Source organism: Amphichorda felina, assembly GCF_050947745.1.
Source record: "Amphichorda felina strain 45539 chromosome Unknown scaffold_5, whole genome shotgun sequence".
Taxonomy (NCBI): domain Eukaryota; kingdom Fungi; phylum Ascomycota; class Sordariomycetes; order Hypocreales; family Bionectriaceae; genus Amphichorda; species Amphichorda felina.
In genome coordinates, this window is record NW_028145045.1 from 180,049 (window position 1) to 198,763 (window position 18,715).

General features: G+C 56.9%; 8 protein-coding genes across 8 annotated transcripts; 3 read left to right on the plus strand and 5 right to left on the minus strand.

The window, feature by feature from the left end:
* Positions 1 to 64: 64 nt before the first annotated feature.
* Positions 65 to 1,454, minus strand: ACO1O0_004885 (phosphotransferase family protein; the record flags this gene model as incomplete). The annotated part of the gene is made up of 2 exons (XM_083194318.1): positions 65 to 1,064; positions 1,138 to 1,454. 2 exons carry the CDS (start codon positions 1,452 to 1,454, stop codon positions 65 to 67), a joined length of 1,317 nt encoding a protein of 438 aa, XP_083049231.1.
* A 289-nt stretch (positions 1,455 to 1,743) lies between these two features.
* Positions 1,744 to 3,479, minus strand: ACO1O0_004886 (uncharacterized protein; the record flags this gene model as incomplete). The annotated part of the gene is made up of 2 exons (XM_083194319.1): positions 1,744 to 2,926; positions 3,031 to 3,479. The coding sequence occupies 2 exons, from the start codon at positions 3,477 to 3,479 to the stop codon at positions 1,744 to 1,746; spliced, it is 1,632 nt and encodes a 543-aa protein (XP_083049232.1).
* Positions 3,480 to 8,257: 4,778 nt separating this feature from the next.
* Positions 8,258 to 9,873, plus strand: ACO1O0_004887 (uncharacterized protein; the record flags this gene model as incomplete). The annotated part of the gene is made up of 3 exons (XM_083194320.1): positions 8,258 to 8,363; positions 8,706 to 9,381; positions 9,450 to 9,873. The coding sequence occupies 3 exons, from the start codon at positions 8,258 to 8,260 to the stop codon at positions 9,871 to 9,873; spliced, it is 1,206 nt and encodes a 401-aa protein (XP_083049233.1).
* Positions 9,874 to 10,005: 132 nt separating this feature from the next.
* Positions 10,006 to 11,844, minus strand: ACO1O0_004888 (uncharacterized protein; the record flags this gene model as incomplete). Its single annotated transcript, XM_083194321.1, has 1 exon — positions 10,006 to 11,844. One exon carries the CDS (start codon positions 11,842 to 11,844, stop codon positions 10,006 to 10,008), a length of 1,839 nt encoding a protein of 612 aa, XP_083049234.1.
* Positions 11,845 to 13,202: 1,358 nt separating this feature from the next.
* On the plus strand, positions 13,203 to 13,484 carry ACO1O0_004889 (uncharacterized protein; the record flags this gene model as incomplete). The annotated part of the gene is made up of 2 exons (XM_083194322.1): positions 13,203 to 13,405; positions 13,442 to 13,484. 2 exons carry the CDS (start codon positions 13,203 to 13,205, stop codon positions 13,482 to 13,484), a joined length of 246 nt encoding a protein of 81 aa, XP_083049235.1.
* A 48-nt stretch (positions 13,485 to 13,532) lies between these two features.
* Positions 13,533 to 14,586, minus strand: ACO1O0_004890 (short chain dehydrogenase; the record flags this gene model as incomplete). The annotated part of the gene is made up of 5 exons (XM_083194323.1): positions 13,533 to 13,933; positions 13,989 to 14,057; positions 14,109 to 14,192; positions 14,246 to 14,322; positions 14,387 to 14,586. The coding sequence occupies 5 exons, from the start codon at positions 14,584 to 14,586 to the stop codon at positions 13,533 to 13,535; spliced, it is 831 nt and encodes a 276-aa protein (XP_083049236.1).
* A 348-nt stretch (positions 14,587 to 14,934) lies between these two features.
* ACO1O0_004891 (uncharacterized protein) lies at positions 14,935 to 16,164 on the plus strand (the record flags this gene model as incomplete). Its single annotated transcript, XM_083194324.1, has 1 exon — positions 14,935 to 16,164. One exon carries the CDS (start codon positions 14,935 to 14,937, stop codon positions 16,162 to 16,164), a length of 1,230 nt encoding a protein of 409 aa, XP_083049237.1.
* Positions 16,165 to 16,946: 782 nt separating this feature from the next.
* On the minus strand, positions 16,947 to 18,677 carry ACO1O0_004892 (uncharacterized protein; the record flags this gene model as incomplete). Its single annotated transcript, XM_083194325.1, has 1 exon — positions 16,947 to 18,677. One exon carries the CDS (start codon positions 18,675 to 18,677, stop codon positions 16,947 to 16,949), a length of 1,731 nt encoding a protein of 576 aa, XP_083049238.1.
* Between the last annotated feature and the right edge of the window lie 38 nt (positions 18,678 to 18,715).

The window sequence follows — 18,715 nt, forward strand, 5'->3', positions numbered from 1 at the left end:
ATATCTTACGAGGGCACATCATTCTAATTCACCCTGTTCCCCGTCTTCAATATCTTTGGGCTCATCATAGGTAGGTAGCCCGGAACGGCTTGGATTTTCTCGCGACAACTCTTGCCAAATTAAGGTTTTCGTACATGAAAGCCTGTACGCGGCCCTCAAGTCCTTCACATCCATGCAGCTGTGTCGTAATATATCGATGAGATACCCAGTCTATGTGAGACTTATTTTCGAGTGCGTTGGCCACCAGAAAGCCGCCATTTTGCTTCGCCGCATCCCACTCGTCTGCAAGCATTGTGTTTCCATACGTTTTGCTCTCTTCGGATCTCACCTTGTCGAGAAACTCGTCAAGCGCCGCTATGTACTGTTCATAAATAGGCGGCAAAGCCAGCAAAGTCAAATCCGGGTACTTTAGCCATAGAGGGGGGGTGAAGAGTTGTCGAGGCACGACACAACCCCATTCCCAGTCCAAAAGAACTGTGACTTTGAAATCAGGACCTACTATAAGGTTGAAGCACTGCAAGTCGCCATGGCTGAGGACAAATGGGCCCTGGTCGAGACGGGGATCTATCCAGCTGTGGGTAAACTCGCGAAACAAGTTTAAGTTGTACAGCTTCTCTTCGACCAAATCCGGCTCCATCTGTTCTTGGCTCTCCGCAAAAGAACTATCGGCAATATCGAGAAGCATCCTGATGTAACTTGAAGCAGACGTCAGGGGCTCTCCGTGGTAGTAGCGGTTCATGATCCTCAGGGGATGCAGTCCCTCAAGATCTAGCATATTGATATCAATAGATGCTGGCATCTTGCGCACTTCAAATTCGTCACCACGCCGCACTAAGCATCCCAACGACGAGAACTCTAGCCGTCTGAGTTGTATGTAGATTTGGGCAAGAGTCACGTAGAGATTGTGTCGATGCTCATCACTAAGGCTATAGAATTTGCTGAGCAATAGTTTCTCGCCTTCGATATACTCGAGGATGATGAACGTCGACAGCGGTGAGGGACCTTCGTCAATACAGGAGGCAATAACGCGAGGAATAGGAATCGTAGTACGATCAGCTATGAGACTAATCAATGACGTTAGCAACCATTACTGACTACGAATATGAATAGAAGAGATTGGGGGAGGGGGATTAATACTCCATCGTGGCAATCTCGCTCTCCACCTTGGTCCTGGCACCGAATGCTAAACATGGTCGCAGGGGGATTCGGACCACCCACTTGTCCCAGTCGCCGTTGGCGGACCGAAACTTGACAAAGAAGCAGATGTTGTAGGTTCCACGGGCTGGCTCTTGGAAGAATTGGCCTTCTGCCCCCGTGGGGTGATGAGATGCCGCCAGGGCCAGGATGTCGTCCTGACGTTGGTGCAGAAAGGCAATAAAGTCATCGCGCTTCTCGTGGACGGCAGTCTGCACCTCAACATCGGTGAATTCCTGTGGCCCGCAACGACCGGACATTTTGGCGACCACTGATTCCTGTCTCTGCGATTTTCCAGGAACCAGGGAGAAGGCCGCGTTAGCTCCTGGGGAGTTGGGACAAGGGATTAAACTTGTCACAGCCAACAGCCGATCTGCCAGGGTTATGTAAGCGCCGATCACGACGACGAGGTCCCAAGGAGATATCTTGTAAATTTTATGAAAAACAAGCATAAATTTTATTTCATCACACAGTATTTATGAGAAGACTGAAGTCATAAGCCATAAGTCCTTCCATCATCATCCCCGAGGCTCTCCCACACTCACGTCATCAAGCACCATCTTGCTTCCCAGTATGGACCTTCCGTTTGATCCGGAACATCTGTAGGATCTCTACCCAGAACCCAGGCATCTCCTCCGTAAATGTGGCCTCGTAGGCGTCAACCTTGGGCGCCTGCCAGACCAGGTCCAGCTCGGCGGGCCTCACGATCCGGGTCTTCTTGGCAAACTTCCAGCCAAAGTACAGTACCGGCGCGAGGATCTGCATGGTGTAGTTCTGGAAGAAGCCGGAGACGGTGGCGGGCCCAAAGGCCGAGTAGCCGTAGAAGAGGAGGATGGCGGTGAGGAAGAAGATGCCGATCCAGGCGCAGTAGGGCTGGAAGTAGCCAACGTAGGGCAGCGTCCTGCGGTCGAACCCCTGCACCTTGCACGCGTTGTAGAAGTTGATGTAGGTGATGCAGATGACGAGGTAGTCGATCAGGGCGCCCGCCGTGATGAGGGACACCAACCAGTTGATGACCATGGCAGAGCTGCTGGAGACCTGCAGGAAGGACAGGAACGGGAAGCAGATGACGAGGCCAAAGGCGTAGATGGGGACGCCCCTCCAGGTCTTGGTGAAGAAGCTGGGAGCACGGCCTGCGAGCGCAAGGCCGTAGAGGGATCGCGTAGCGCAAAAGGTGAGCATGTTGCCAGCAGAGAAGATGCTCGTCAGTAGCAGCGCATTGACGAGGTGGGGGAGACCGTCGATTCGCATATTGGACATGGCAATAACGTATGGCGAAGCATTGGCACCGGCTGGGCTGGCCTCACCCATGAGGATAGCCTGGAGGGTGGGATCATCCCAGGGGACGACAATACCCACGCAGATGGCACCTGCGATGAAGAATAGCATGAAGCGCCAGTAGATGGTCTTGAAGGCGGACTTGAGGACGATGCGAGGGCGCTGGGCCTCGGCAGCAGCCATGCAGATGTACTCGGGGCCAACAAGACTGAAGGAGGCGGTCCAGAGGGCCTTGAGGAAGCCCTCGAAGCGCCCGAGGCTGCCCTGGCTTCTATACTCGGCAAAGGCGCCGGGATCTTTCCAGTACCGGAATCCGTACGCCTCGCCCTGGGGGTTGCCGCCGACCATGGTCACAAAGGTGAAGAACATGAGGATGAAGATGAGCAGGACCTTGCCAATAGACAGCCAGAACTCTGCTTCGCCGAAAACACCAACGGCTAAAGCATTGAGTAGACTATACACACAGGGGTCAATATCGACAAGAGGGTATTCAACGTCCACAGCGGGGGGCAAAAATAAGGGATGATTTACGCAAATAAGATGATGCACACGGCGCACACTGCGGGGACAGGGATGTCATCGCTCCAGTATTGCAAGAGCAGGTTGATGGCCGAGATCTCAAAGGGCACCATCAGGGCCTCGTACAGGAAGAAGTTCCAGCCGACCATGAAGCCCAGGGCATCGTCAAACCACTTGCCGGCAAACTGGATGAAGCCTCCGGCGACGGGCTGGTACACGGTCAGCTCGGCAGTGCAGTTGTTGACGCATGCAAGCAGTGCCGAGTAGAGGGTAAATGCGATGAGCAGACTTGCTGGGCCGCCTGCGGCCAGGGCGTTCCCAATCGTCACGAACAGGGCCGTTCCAACGGAGCCCCCGATGGCGAGGAGCTGGACCTGGCGGTTGTTCAACTTTCGGTGGAGGCCCTCGGCCGGGGCGGGATCGACGGTCACTCCCGACTCATCGGTGGCCTCCATAAAGATGGGAGGCTTCTCCTTGAGGTCCTCCATGGCTGTGGAGACGGGAGACAATGTGCGGAACTGCTGTATCGAGCGATGATGGACGGAAGAGCAGACAGCAAGCTACAGAGAAGAGAGAGGGGGGGAAGAAAAGGGGAATGAAGAAGGATCGAATCTGGAAACCAGGAAACACTTCAAGGCTATCATCAGAATGAACGCCAATGATATGAACCATGCACCAGTCCGGGCAGATGATATCTCCTTCAGGGGATCTCACCCAATGTCCACCCAATGGCCCGTCAATATGGTCAAGCTGTAACCGGATCTTGATGACGAAGTGGGGGACAACCCCAGGGTCCTCCCCCACGCCCCACATAGGGTGTCTTGGTGTGGCCTTTTGGTGCCCGTTTGGCTGCTGAACCCTGGTAAAAGTCAGCATTCCACCAGCAAGACAGAGGGAGGTCGTCGCGAGCTTCGGGCGTGGCCAGGGAGGTGCGTTGGGGTTCGGAGGTGGGTGAAAGACGGAGGCAGTTAGATTGTCGAGGAGGTCGCCATCCGGGATCCCCAAACCAACACCTAACACCCCTTCCATCCTCCGGTCAATATATTATTCTCCGGTAACTCGGGTTCCGCTTGCAGCGTGGTGCCATGGTTCTGGGGAGCAGCTTCACGCTAACTCGATGGGTTAATCGCGCAATGGAGCAAATGACGTACATACGGAGAGACGTCTGCTTGGCAACCTCGGAACTTGAAGCTGACATGGTAGGTACATGAGAATATGAACACATGATCAAAACGGGGTAAGGTAGGTAGTAAACTCCATTATGACCCCAGCACGCGACCACGTGGATCAAACAACACTCGATATCTTGTGTAAATGGTCAAGGTCGCAAGCAAATTAATCAGTAAACCACGAGTTTGAGCCGCTGGGGCTCTCTGGTTATCTTTTAACTGCAACGGCTGTATTTCATCACGAGGGCGTCTGGTGCCGTGTATTTCATGAGCGCTGCCTCTGTGTTATCACTGATGCGATGCCTTCTGCAGTAGTGGTTGTAAGATAGCTTCGAGCACTGTTTTCGTAAGGTAAGTAGTGTGGTTGGTCTAATCCCTTAATGAGGTGGCTATCACGCGAGGGGAGTTGGCGATATAGCAAACTCCTAGAGTTATTAAATCCAATTCATCTAAGCGCCGCTCCGTTCATACTTCTTTACTTTGGTTGCAGTCCAAAATATAGTCGAGACTTAGCACGTGTTAATCCTTTCGGGCAACATATGATGGGCACTTGGCTAGTTATTTAAGCAGAGCTGCCGTATATCATCTAGCTCTTATTATGCAGTAACCCTATCAAGAAGCATCGCACCAAGGTATCAAATAAGCTAAAGTATAGCTTCTAGATTTTTTTCCCCGGCAGACCAAACGACTATGCTAAATACCTTAACTGGACTGGGAATTTATGTAGATTGTATTCTTCCATCACTCCATACTTGTTTTATCAAGTATTAGCAGCCTCGCCGTATATGCGACTTAGCTCAAGGCCATAGGTACCGTAATATAAAAAGAGAAAAAATGCGCTAATCTTCACTTCACCCCACGTCCTCCCTTACAGCAGCATAGCCGGATTATCAAGGAGATAGGTAAACAACGGCAGACAGAACATAGGAGGCCCTCAAATCACTCTCATCCAGGCAGAGGAGGCAAGCCTCGCAGCAACCGGCAGAGCTATCGAAAATCGACACTGACCAAGTCTCCGAGTACGCAACCTACTTACGCGGGCGACCCCTGTTTTGGGAGACCGCAGAAGGGGCTAGACGGGCTCCCGACAGAGCACAGATTCCTTCCTGAGCGGCCAAATTCTTTCAGCAGGTCTAGAAAGACCTCAATATCCTTTAGAGGCTCTATCTACACTTTTTAAATTGTCTCCAAAAACGGGGACCGCCCACGGAAGTGCCGGAGGGGGAAAAGATCATCCGCAGGAAGCACCCCAGGTTTATTGCGTGAGGATGGAGTATCGGTGAGCAGCAATTTTGGTTGCACCTATGGTCACCAGCGGTGACCACGAGTCTTGTGAAATCTATAGCAGACTGAGTGACCTAGGGGACAGTGGAGGCAGGCAACCCAGTTCAACCAAGATACGCGTACAGGCGCTTAGAGTAGTGTACAAAACCTATCCAGCGACCCGTCCATCATTCTCTAATCTTATTAGCACGGAAATTTCAGAGGCGCGCCGCTCACCTTCGGTTCGGCCTTGAACCAGATTTTGGCGCCGTGGACCTGCTCGAGGAGTCAATTACAGGGTAAGTAAGGATAGCACACTCCGGAGCAGTGCGCTCTGCGACAAACTTTGAGAATGAGCCTCTGGTTGGCCATCGCGGTGCGAGGCTGAGAACGGATGATACTGAGACGTGAGTTTTTGAGCCTCTTCTTCAATACGAGTAGGCGGCGAGAAATACCCATGTTGGAATCTTGAGGCCATTGCTGGGCGATGGAGCCGATGCTACTGGGATTGACTGCATAGGCAAGATGACGACAAAAGCGGCAGAGGAGATGGAGAATGAGGGGAATGGACAGGTCGGGGATTATGGAATAAAGAATTTTCGAAGGCTTGACCAACTCCTGGCTTGACCACTCCCGGCCAGGGGGAGCCTGTATAAGGCTGCCGGGTGGAAGAAGACATGCTGGGACATGCTGGGACAGATGGCCACGGCTCACATCTGCAAGCAACGGGGACCACGGGAACACTTCTTGTTTAGGGTATTGGCGCTGTTTGGAGTTCGGCCGGTGCAACAACATACCGACTGTTCATAATATTAGGCTTGGGGCCCTTTGCAGATGATGCTGATCGCTGGTGACTGCGGGGATAAGCGACAGGGATACATCGGACTTGGCCGGTCAATCGCCCACGAGATGATGGCCATGTTGTATTAGGCATGCCTCATCCAACTTGGCATCTCTCAAGAGACCTCGTGCGTCCATGGCACAGCACTAAAAGAGGGCAATGGAATAATTTGGGAAAAGATCTGACGGCATCATCTGCCCTGCTCCCCTCACTTGCAGCAGGGCCTCAGGCGGTGCTGTCTGCACGTTCGGGCATCATGTTCCCCCAACCAGCAGAACCAACAGCCATGGGCCTGGGGAGCTGAGCACTCAATCCCAACATGACCGAGACGGCCGAGGCGATTGACGACTCTTGGACTTTGATCATTCGATCATCGATCCCCCCAACCCCTCTTCTCCCGTCTGTGACTCTGCAACTCTGGTGCATGTCTCCACGTGGGATGAGCAGCAAGGCACGTTGCAGAGTGCCCGAACCGACGCCACCACAAGGTTCGAGGGTGTTGGTATTCAACATGTTCTGAGCAGGGCCTTCACACCATCCCAAGCTTGAAACGCGCATCCGTACCACTTCTGATACCTTCTCTGCAGCTTCTAGACTCTTTCCGTCGACTGGGAATCTGCACCACTACGCACCGGGTACGCGGCAGTCGCATTAGTATGAGACGACGAGTATATGGTCGCCGACTATCGCGCTAGCAGTAATAATATTGGTTACCAACTTGCCCAATCACTTCGATATTCGTCCCAGCCCAACATCTTGACGTGCCGACAGGACCTGCGTGCGTTCTCCTGACTGTCGCAGCACCTGTGCATGAGATCTTGTTCCCATGAGACAGCCCTTCGAGTCATGGCAATGCGTGCTCCCCCGCATTTCTTCTCGTTGCCCCTGGGCCCCTGGTTGCGCCACCAGTCAGCCCCCAGCTCGCCGTCCAAAAACGAAGGACCCCTTGTCCCCCTACCCAGACACCAACAGACATACATACATTAGTACGTCCTCCGTACATGAACCCGCAGATGCGCCCACGGGGAGGAGGAACGCGTGTGACCACATTCTGCGGCATGGGGGTAAACCGCTACCCACGAGTATGTATGTGCGTGACAGGTCGGCGTTCTTCACGCATACGAATGTTCGAAGGTGACATTTAACACAATCACATACCATAATACCCATAGAAACCCCCCCAGAACCCTTCTCCTGCAGCTCGGCATTCCCCAGCCGCTTTCCTCTCTCCCGTCCCGAACTATGCGCAAAAGGGCATCTTCCCCGGGGACCGCTCCCTGCCATGGCTTGTTGTTGGTAGTATTACGGATAGTATCCATAATACTGCGTACAGCTTCCATCACCCATGGAGCTTCTTCCCATCAGCCACCCCCAGCCGAGAACCTCCTCCCAGCCACCCAGGCGAGCCAAGCCCGCATGTAACATGTTTGATGCTCCGAACCCCTGGTGTGACCGCCGTGCAGCGGCTGCACCTAGACCCCCCAAGGGCCCCAACCCCGGGACGCCACGCAAGCCCCCCAGAGGAGTCTAAACCGCTTCTCCAACAATTCCGTGCGCCGCGGTGAAGACTCTCTGGGCTTCTCAACTGGTCAAGCCACCCCCGTTCTGGCCCCCTGGTTCGTTTGGCCCGTCGTGGGAAGCGTCGCCTGACGGGCGTCTCATCATCTCATGCATCGCGGCCAACGTGGAAATTGTGGCTCAACCGGGGGCCCGGTTGAGCTTACCATTGCGTCCAAGAACGAATAGTGCTTGCAGCTATTTGCGCCCCCGTGTGCTCCGTACGGAGCATCCCATGTACGGATACTTGGTACGGATAATACCATTAGTTGGTTGCCCTCTGCCGAGCTTCCCCCACCGCGTCGATATTAAGTCTGGCCCTCGCTCCACGTGTCGACCGTCTTTGCATCTTGACTCGGATGCTTCCAGCAGCTAGCGGGGCCGAAGTGCATCGAAGTTGAACTAGGGATCCCGTTCTTCCAAACGCGCGCGTGCCATGGCCTCACTTCACATGCTTCTCTGGGCCCTCGTGGCCGCGCTGGTCCGTGTTGCCTGCGGGCAGGACACGACGCCCTCGTTGAGCTTGGATGCCTTTCCGGACTGTGCGGTGAGTTGCCTATTGCCGATAATCACATGGGAGAAGAATTCTGCCCTCCGGGGTTTTTCTTGCGAGGAGACTGTCGGCTGACCATCATGTTCTGCAGCTCGGGTGTATCGTCGACGGCTTCCAAATGGGCATCTGTTCTTTTGAAGACACGGCGTGCACTTGCACGAACCAAGAGTTCCAGAGCAATGTCACCGCATGTGTGACTACAACATGCTCGGTAATCGATGCTTTAGGTGGGCACCTCTCCTCTTTCACCTCCTCCTCCTCCTCCTCCATCATCACCACCTACCACTGCTCTATGTTTTATCTACCAAAGACTCATACCCTGTGTTCTCAGTAACCAAGAACGCAACCGCTACCAGATGCGGCGCCCCCATCCGAGACCAGACAGGCGAGCTCGTCAGGATCTCGGCCTCGATGGGGATCCTCGCCGCCATCTTCGTCATCATCCGACTGGTGTGCAAGCTCTTCGTCGTCAAGGCCCGGTTCGGCATGGACGACTGGTTCGTCTTCGCCTCGACGGCCACCATGATCCCCAGCATCTTCATCAACATCTACGGCACGACGGCCAGCGGCCTCGGCAAGGACATCTGGACGCTCCCGCCCGACGACATCACGGCCGCCATCAAGCACTTCTGGGTCGCCATCTTCCTGTACTTCCTCGAGACGGCGCTGACCAAGCTCTCCATCATCTCCTTCTACATCAACATCTTCCCCTCGTGGACCGTGCTGCGCGTCCTGTGGGGGACGTTTGCCATCACCTGCGTCTGGGGGTTCGTCTACGTCGTCACCGCTATATCTCAGTGCCAGCCCGTCAGCCTCTTCTGGACCCGCTGGGACGGCATGCACGCGGGCCACTGCGCCAGCAAGGACGGGATCGGCTGGTCCCATGCGATTATAAACATCATCCTCGATCTGTGGATCCTGGCTATCCCGCTCTCGCAGCTGCGTGGCCTGCAGCTGAACTGGAAGAAGAAGATCGGGGTGGCTATCATGTTCTCCCTGGGAACCTTGTAAGTGAACTCGACTTGAGGTGGTATGATCACGTAGAGAAGCCACAGGTGACTGACATGTACCGCAGTGTCACCATCGTGAGCATGGTGCGACTCGAGTCCCTGGTCCACTTCACGTCGTCCACAAACGTCACCTGGACATTCTACGACCTGTCCCGGTGGTCGACCGTGGAGATCACCCTGGGCATCGTATGCGCCTGTCTCCCCGCCGCACGCCTTCTCCTCGTCAGGCTCTTCCCCGCCATGGGAGGGTCCTCGCTCCAGCGGCAGAAGAGCAGCACGTACCACTTCCGGACCAACAACAACGTCACCAACGTCGAGGAGGGTTGGGGCAACACGGCGGGGGTGGTTGGGGCAGGGAGGCAGAGCCTGGAGACGATCGAGTCGCCGGGGATTGCGTACCACAGGGCGTACGCGGTGCATAATAATGAGAACGAGGAGGATAGCTTATTTCGCCTGCATAGTATTCGTGCGCACGGCAGGCGTTTCTGATGGGCTTATGCTTATGATTACAGGTCGTCTAGTTCCTACGAGGTAATGGGCAACTCGGGGACTGGAGGCATATTAATGAAGGGTAGGATTAATAAACATATACACATACATACATATATAACGATATAAACTCTATATGAAACCACCGGGATTTCTCTCGTTCCACCTAGGAACATGTGTACCCTCGACTCTGTGGAAATCGGGTGCCATGGAGATGATCGGCGTCTTCTCCTCCACCTCCTCCTCCTCCTCCCCAGCAACCAAGGCATACTTCCCCCCAGGCTGCCCGTCATACCGAACCATGATACCTCCCACATTCTTCCTCATCCTCCCCATGGCCAGCCCCCCCAAGCCCGAACCGCCCTGCGACGCCCCCGCGGCAACCTGCCTCATATCGGCCAGGTCAAACTTGGGCATCCCCCTCCACCACTTGGTCCTGACAACCTCAACGACAAACGCCACGATAATGACAGCGTTGATCACAAACACCCCCACCGCAAACTCCATCTCCCCAATCGCAATCGCCGACATGCGCGTCGTTGACGAGACACTCTTCTTGAACCCCCCCACCATGAGCTGCGCGGCCGCATACGCACCCAGCATGTCATCGGCCATGACCCGCACCGAGTTGGCCACCGCCTCGAGCACAATGTCGGCCTCTCTCACGTCCATGGTGATGCTCCCCTGGGCGACCATGCGCGTGCGCAGGTCCGTCACCGACGCGTTGAGCGCCGTGCCCACCATGGACACGTAGATGTTGGTCTCGTCGTTGGCGATGAGCTCGAACTGGCGCATCACGGTGCCCTTGAGGCGGCGGCTGGGGTCGATGTCCTTGACGGGAGGTCCGCCCGTCGTCGGCTGCACTGTCACGTTGCGCCCGCGCATGTCGACGGTGATATTGAACCGCGTGGGCACAAAGTCGACCTCGCACTGCACGCGGTCCAGGAAGTCGTAGCTCCGGCCCGTCGCAAAGGCCAGGTACCGCCGCAGCGGCAGGTCCGGGGCGTTCGAGTCGGAGAACATGGCCACGCCGATAGCGACAATGTTGCTGCCGTCGTAGCCCAGGTAGTTGGAGTACTCGGGCCCGACGTCCGTGTCCGGGAGCTCGCCCTTGACGGCGTAGACCCACTGCTCCGACGTCTCCTCGATGCGGAAGTCGCTGGTGGTGTTGTACACGCACCGCACGTCGGTGTCGTACCCGTCCTCCTGGTACGAGTAGGCCAGTGCCAGCGCGTCGTCCTCCATGGCCGAGTCGACGAGCCCCGCCGCCGCGCCCACGCCGTACGACCGCCCGATGTACGTGTACCGCGAGTTGTCCATCTTGCGGTGCTCGCGGGGCTTGCCGTCCGTGGGCGACGCCGAGGATGCGCTGGCCAGCAGGCTGCCCAGGTGCTGCAGGCCGACCGAGTACGAGAAGCGGCCCTTGTGGTTCTGCAGCGTGGCGCCCTGCTTGCCAATCTCGGAGGGGTACTCGTGGATGTACGTCGTGTTGTCCCAGCTGGGGATCGGCACGCGGTCGTCCACCATGGTCCACAGCTCGACGGGGGTCAGGGCCGCGGCCCAGATGCCCCTGAGGGCCATGGTGGCGCTCACGAAGAGCAGCAGCGGGAGGCACAGCTGCCAGGGGAGCTCCCAGTTGATGCGCGGCACCATGGCGTCGGTCCACAGTCGCAGCGTGTCGAGCTCCATGCCGCGCCTCACCAGCCGGCGCCGGACGGCAAAGTTGATGAGCCGGCAGAGCACAAAGTCCTGGGCCACGGCGAACATGTTGGCGATGATCTGGACCGAGAACTGGACGCTGGGCCGGTTGGAGACGATGAAGGTGAAGAAGGGGCCCGAGTAGCGGACCTGGTTGACGCTGCAGTAGAGCAGGAAGATGCTGGCCGGCGTGGTGAGGAGCAGCACAAAGAAGTTGAGGTGGTCGCCGGAGAAGGAGGAGGCCAGGCCTCGCTGCGTTTTCGAGGCCGCCATGTGTGTGTGCGTTGTGTGTGTGTGTTTGTGTGTGTGTGTGTGCGTCTATTCTCCCTTTTCCTCTCCAAGCTCCGGGGGGAGGCCTTTGACGATGCGGTTGCAGTGTGGTCCGTCCGTCCGTCCGTAGGTACGGCACACGCGGAACTACGCCCGAGGATATATACGCTGGGCAGCGTGCTCAACCCGCTCAGACACCTGTTCCCCTCTTTCGACAGCAGAGGCAGCCCAACTTGGGGCCGGACCAACATGCAGATGAATCGCCTTGGATTACACTGCTTGATAGGGCTGCCATCCTGGCCCCGTGGACCCGCGGCCGGGGGGATGCATCGGGGCGGCAGGACGCTGGAGCGGAGGGGCGTGATTGGCCAACACAGGCCATCTAAGCGCGCGGCTTGTGATGCAGGTGTGTTGCAGACGTGGCTGCGATTGGGACTTGGGAGACGACCTGGGATGGCTAAACACGAGGTGGGGATCGACGGCTCCGATAATAATTGAAATTCCGGACGGACGCCTATCTCTACAATTACACGCGCGGAGGACATGATATACTAGCAGGCAGACGGACCGGGCAGAGAGTCCCGTCCCGGCCCGGCCCGGCCCCACATTGGCTCCGGGTTCTCCGCCTTCTCCGAGTGTCTTTCTCAAACAAGCAGCATCTATCCGTAGCGTTGGACGATTTCTGGCCCAAGAAAATCTACGCACTTAGCATCCTCCGGCCCACCCCCACCGTCGTCATTCTCGTCCATTTCATCGGCATCGTCTAGGCGGCTTGCAGTGCCCCCTCCTGCTTCAATAGCGGTTGAGAAGGAGGCCGCAGAGGGTGCTATGGCCTCGCCGATATCTCGACCAGTGGATGACCATGTTATGCTGCCGTTCCGCCGTGTGCCCTCTGTAGCATCACGGACATCAGCGGAACATGAACCCCAATGGGGCAAGATGGCAGTGCTGCAAACCAAAATCCATAAACGCGGATGCCCATTGGCCGACTAGGAGATCGGCACGCCCTAGAATCCAGGAATCTGAGGCGCTGCTGATCACAGGATGGCAGTGACGCAAGTGGGGGCCAGAGAGCGCACTGATTTTCCTCATGGGGTAATCGGGTAATCCAGATGGGGGTTTCGATGATGTTTAGTCTCCCCAGCAGAGGTTATAAAGAGGGCATCTCGCTCCATGGAATGACAGAGATATCTTCTAGAACTAAACAGGGCTTGAGTAACACAATCAGAAATACCTGGAATAAACAACCCAAATTGTCTTCGATCAGTCACAAGACATTGTTACAACATCAGTCCATCGGTTCACCCCCGTCACCACACAACTTACAAAAGACCGACCATAACCACCACATCATCATCACAATGTGCTTCGGCTCCGGCGACAAGGAAGAGCACTGGTGGGGCTACATCGACGACGGCCAGGGCTGGACCGCCCGCCCCAAGTCCGAGTACATGGCCACGCCCGCCTACAACAGTGACCTGCGCAACCGCGAGAAGCAGACGCGCAAGGCCTACGCCCGCAAGGGTGTACACGTTCCCAAGGAGAGCAAGTACACGAAGCGATGGTAGTTTCAAGGTAGTCAATGTTTAGAATAGAACAGGTTCGGGTACGGCAGACAGTCATCTCCCAAGGCATGGGCATGAGCTTTGGATAGAAAGCGTGTTATTATTAAATATCAAGTCCAATTAATTCTACGGCAGAGTGTAACCCCCGTCGATGAGCACGTCGCTACCCGTGGTATACGTCGACGCATCGCTGGCCAGGTACAGATACAGCCCCTTGATCTCCTTGACATGGCCCTGGCGGCCCAGCACAGCCATGCGGTAGGCCTCGTTGACGGCGCTGGGGCTGGCGCCCATGCGGGTGTCGAAGAAGCCCGGGGAGACGACGTTGACGCGGGCAAAGTCGCGCCACTCGCGGGCGAGCGACTTGCCAAAGTGGGTGACGAAGGCCTTGGAGCCGTTGTAGACGGGCTGGTCGACGGGGACGTTGACGATGTGGGCGCTCATGCTGGAGGTGATGATGAGGTTGCCGCGGCCCTGGCGCTTGAAGACCTCGCCGGCGTACTTGGCACAGTGGACGACGCCGTCAACTTGAACTCGTCAGATCGGTGGTATTAACAGCTTGGGGAGAGGTGGGGGAAGTACCGTTGACAGACATCTGCTTCTTGTACTCGTCGAGCGTCTGCTCCAAGATGGGCTTGGAGATGGCCATGCCTAGACTCAATGTCAGGTTCAGCGTAAAATTCAATGAATAGAGTTCCATACCAGCATTGGCAACAAACACATCAATGGCGCCAAAGTCCTTGACCACGACTGCCACCGTCTTCTGGACGTCCTCGGCATTGGACACTGCCATTGTCAGTACCAAGTACAGACCAGCTTGAGCGAGACTGCAAGCATACCGTCGACTTTGTAGGCAGCCGTCTTGACTCCATGCGCCTTGGCCAGCTCCTCGGCCCTCTGGATGGCCGCATCATTCCTGAAATATGTGTCAACCAGTCAGGAACCTGTGTGAATTCCAAGCCTGGCGAGGCGGGACTCACGAGTTGTACAGCAGTGCAACATGGGCATTCGCCTCAGCCATGGCCTCGGCCACAGCAAGCCCGATACCGTCGGCTGCCCCATTCACGACGACAACCTTTCCCGTCATGCGGAACTGCTCCATGACGTTGGACGGCGTGTCCGGGAAGGGCCGGGGGAAGCCGTCACGGACGACGCCGGAGTCAGATACGCTCATGGACATTTTGGAATGTTGCTATGGTGTTTTTTCACCAGAAATGTTGGAAGAGGGTGAGGTAAGTAAGGCATTGACCAGGCATTGGGCTTTTATATACGATGTCATGATGGGGCCTGATGGGCCTGATGGGCCTGATGGGGTGGTGCGGAGTCGGCGGGTGAGGAGGGTGATCATCACTGAAGCCCCGCGCCGGATTGCAGTGCTCCGCCGGCCACTGTGGGCCATCGAAGAGCCACTGAAGCCACTGCAGCCACTGTGCAGATCTTCCCCACACAGGGAGGCACCTTGACTTTCAACATCTTCTCAACTCCCAGCCCATTGCCATCGCCATCGCCATCGCCATCTCTCTCAGCAATGCCCTCAAACCCATCTTCACCACACAATCAATCGACTACATCAGCTCCTACAACACCCCGTCTGGTTCTCCTCAGCTTCGGCGCCGTCGCCTTCGTCCTCATCATGTCCTTCCTCGCCCTCCACACCGACATCTCTCTCACCACCACATCACCACTAGCCTCACCAATACCACCTTCAATACCATCAATACCATCAATACCATCTCTCCCCGACCACCTCAACATAACATACCCTAATCCCGATATCCCCCTCGCCCCATCCCCTCTCCCTCCCCCTCACCACGCCTCCGACGCCCATCTCATCATCCCCCTCATCCTCTCCCTCACCCGCTCCTCCACCTTCACCCTCGTATCCTCCTTACCGCTCCTCGCCGACACCTTCGAGCCCGAGGGCCTCCTCGTCCTTCCCCCCTCGCGCCTCATCCTCAGCTGCGCCGAGTACACCTCCCCAACCATCCCCTACCCGGACCACGCCATCATCAACGGCACCGACCGCACCCCGGGCACCGGCCACGGCCACCTCCAAGTCTTCGACCTGGCCGACGGCTCCCTCCTCGCCGACGCCTCCATCTCCCACCCGCTGTCGCCAGAGTACCACAACGGCGGCATCGACTACGACGGCCGCGCCATCTACGGCGTCCTCTCCCAGCGCCGCCCCAACTCCTCCGCCACCCTCTACGCCGCCGACCCCTTCTCCCTCCAGCCCACCACCCTCCTGCGCCATCCCACCGACCACCTGGGCACCCTCGCCGTCAACCCCCTCCGCCGCCGAATCACCGCCCTCAACTGGGGCTCCCGCCAGGCCACAGCCTTCCCCCTGAAGGACTCGTCATCGCCCACCACCACCCACCCCTCACACCCCGTCTACAACCCAAGCCACTTCATCGACTACCAGGACTGCAAGTTCCTCGGCCCCCACCAGGGCCGCCACCTCATGCTCTGCTCCGGTGTCACCTCCCTACCTGGCAGCAGCAGCAGCAGCGGGGACGACAACAACCCCCACGGTGAGACCGCCGCCACTACGGGCTACGTCCTCGGCGGCATCGCCCTCGTCGACACCGAGACCCTCCTGCCCGTCTTTGAGCTGCCCATCACCCTCGAGAGCGGCAGGGGCGTGCGCATCACCATGAACCCCTTTGATGTCGCCGTCGAGGACGGCCGCCTGCGCTTCTACTGGGCCCCCGATCAGCACAACACCACCTTGTACGTCTACGAGGCACAGCCGTGAGCTACCCGCCCTTGCCATGGCCATGGAAATGGCTCCATATCTACGCCAGTGCTGCTGGTCTATAGTCTAATTCAACTTCGCGAGTAAACGTCGTCCAAACACGTTTCACAATCATGAGACAGTATTAAGGCCATCAATGTCTATTTATTGTGTGCCTTTTCCTAACTATCGCTTTGGTACCTAGTCCCCCTCCTCATCTTCGTAGTAGCCATGTTGGTCTTTCCTCCACCAGGCCAAGACCACTTCCCATATGCGGGCCAACAAGATCAAGACACATCTCTGATGATTCTTGGTCTGTCGCCCCGATCCCTTCCTGGATCCACAGGCGGGATCCCACGATTCAAAGTCGAAAGCCATGTTGTTCCAAAACTAGACAAGACCAGCCAAACTGACTGTCCGCCTTTCCACCTTCCATAGCTGGTGTAAGACTCCTCACCAACCCCTTCTCAATTCCAAATCGCCTCCCCAAAATGATCAAAACCCCAATCCATGCCTCCAATCCCATGGCGCAATTAGAGAGAAAAAAGTGTCAAGGACAGACTTGCGAAGTGAATTATAATCGTCGATAGTTTCGAAGTCAAGGCGGCCGAGGTCGCCTCGTGCGTAGAGGAGACAAGCCCCAGCCCACGCAAAGCAAGAAGTGAAAACCCTGTCCACAGTGCAGTCCGCCGGTTCGTGTCACAGAGTCTGGGCATAAGTCGTGAAAGATGAATAACAAAGAAAGAATAACCGTAGAATGTAACCGGCAAAAAGGAGAGTCGTCGTTGGGTACGCGGCCGAGCTTAGGCCATCGGTGATGTCTTCCGCTTCTCAGCACTCGTCAACACCAGCCTCGAGGGCCTGCGCTGGCCATCCGTCGCCTCCTGGGCCTTGGATGCTCGCAGAGCACCCTTCTTAAACACATTGGCAAAGGAGCTAGTGTCGCTTTCAGCGTTCGACGCCTCGCTCTCGCTAGCCTTGCGAGCCTTCTGACGCGAGCTAGGTCGGTCAGAACCGATAGCACCCCAGCTACCACCAGCGTACTTGCGCGAGCTGGAGCACTCCTCCTCGCCGATGAGGCTACCGGAGCCACTACGTCCGGATTCCGAGTCGTTGTCGGTGATAGGTGTCGTCGATTCTTCAGCAGTCTCGGACACAGGGCTCATGCTACCAGCCGAGCTGCCCGTTCCCTTCCGTCGCTCGAGTCCGGCCCGGACGAGATTGTGCACGGCAGAGCGTCGGGTGCGAGCAGCAAAGTTCTTGCTGCCTTCGTGCTTGGCGGTCGGCTTCAGCTTAAGCTCGTCCATCGAGGGAGGACCACGGGGCTGGCGGATGGGATGCTCCCCCGCGCGACCCTGGCCAGGGCCGTACCCTCCGGTCAGGGGAGTCATCGGGAAAGCCGCCGACTTGGGTCCAGCAGACGGCTGATCACCTCCCGAACCAACTGCAGCGGCTAGAGTAGCGTTAACGGGAGCCAGAGACGACGCCTTCTTGTGGCCACGACGGTAGGCGTTAGCAGACGGTGGCGGAAGAGGCTGGGTCTCCGTGGGTGACTCATGACGCTTAGGCGGGGAGTTGCTGCGGAATCCATTGCCCTGGCCGTGATTCTCAGGAGGGGGAGACACCTGAACTCGCGGGGTCTGGCTCTGGGAGTGGAATTGCTGCTGCTGCGCCTGCTGCTGCTGGAACATATTGAAGCCGCCAGGCGTCATGGGCTGCTCTGAGTAGGGCGAGCTCATCTGAGCAGCAGCCGAGGTGTCAACGTAGTACTGGCCAGTCATCGGATTGTAATAAAATTGCTGCTGGCTTTGGCCCATTGAAGCCTGGGCACCTAGCTGCTGCTGCATGTTGCGGAGCTGTTGCTGCTGCTCATATATGGCCATCTGCTGCTGAACAAGCTGTGGGTTGTTCAGGTTGAGCTGCTGGAACTGCTGCGCAGCGGCTTGCACGCTACGGAGCTGCTGTTGCAGCCGTTGCTGCTGTGCTGCAAGGTACATGTTGGTAGCCACGAGCTGCGCATAGATGTTGGGGTCCATCTGCTCCTGAGCCTGCTCATCAATAGAAAGCTCTGGAGGGGCAAGGACCTGGTCAACAGTGTACTGCTGGCCCATCATGAATTGCAGATTGTTCGGCTGCTGCTGGTGTTGCTGGTGCTGTTGCTGACGTTGCTGTTGCTGCTGGTGCTGGACACCGTACTGGGGAAATGCCGTCTTGGGAGCATTGTAGATATTGTCCTGACCAATACCGTGGACATTGGCAGCCAAGTTGCTCCTAGCATACTGCTGCGTGGGACCGGCAGTGGCGGGCGAGGCTGGACCAAAGGACGACGCGGTGGCAGATTTAGGGGCAGTCCTCAGTCCCGCAAGGAGGTGAGAGCGGCTGGTTCGAGGGGTCGGGATGGCATTTTCCTTATCGCCACTGGTCTTGTTAAGAGTATCAAAGGAGAGCGGCTTGATGTTCTGGCCGCCCCGACGAGAAGCCAGACCCCCAGGGTTGCCAAACCCATTGTGGGAAGCGAAGTTGTTGGAAGACATTTGAGCAAGACCGCCGGGGTTCATAGCTCACGACGAAG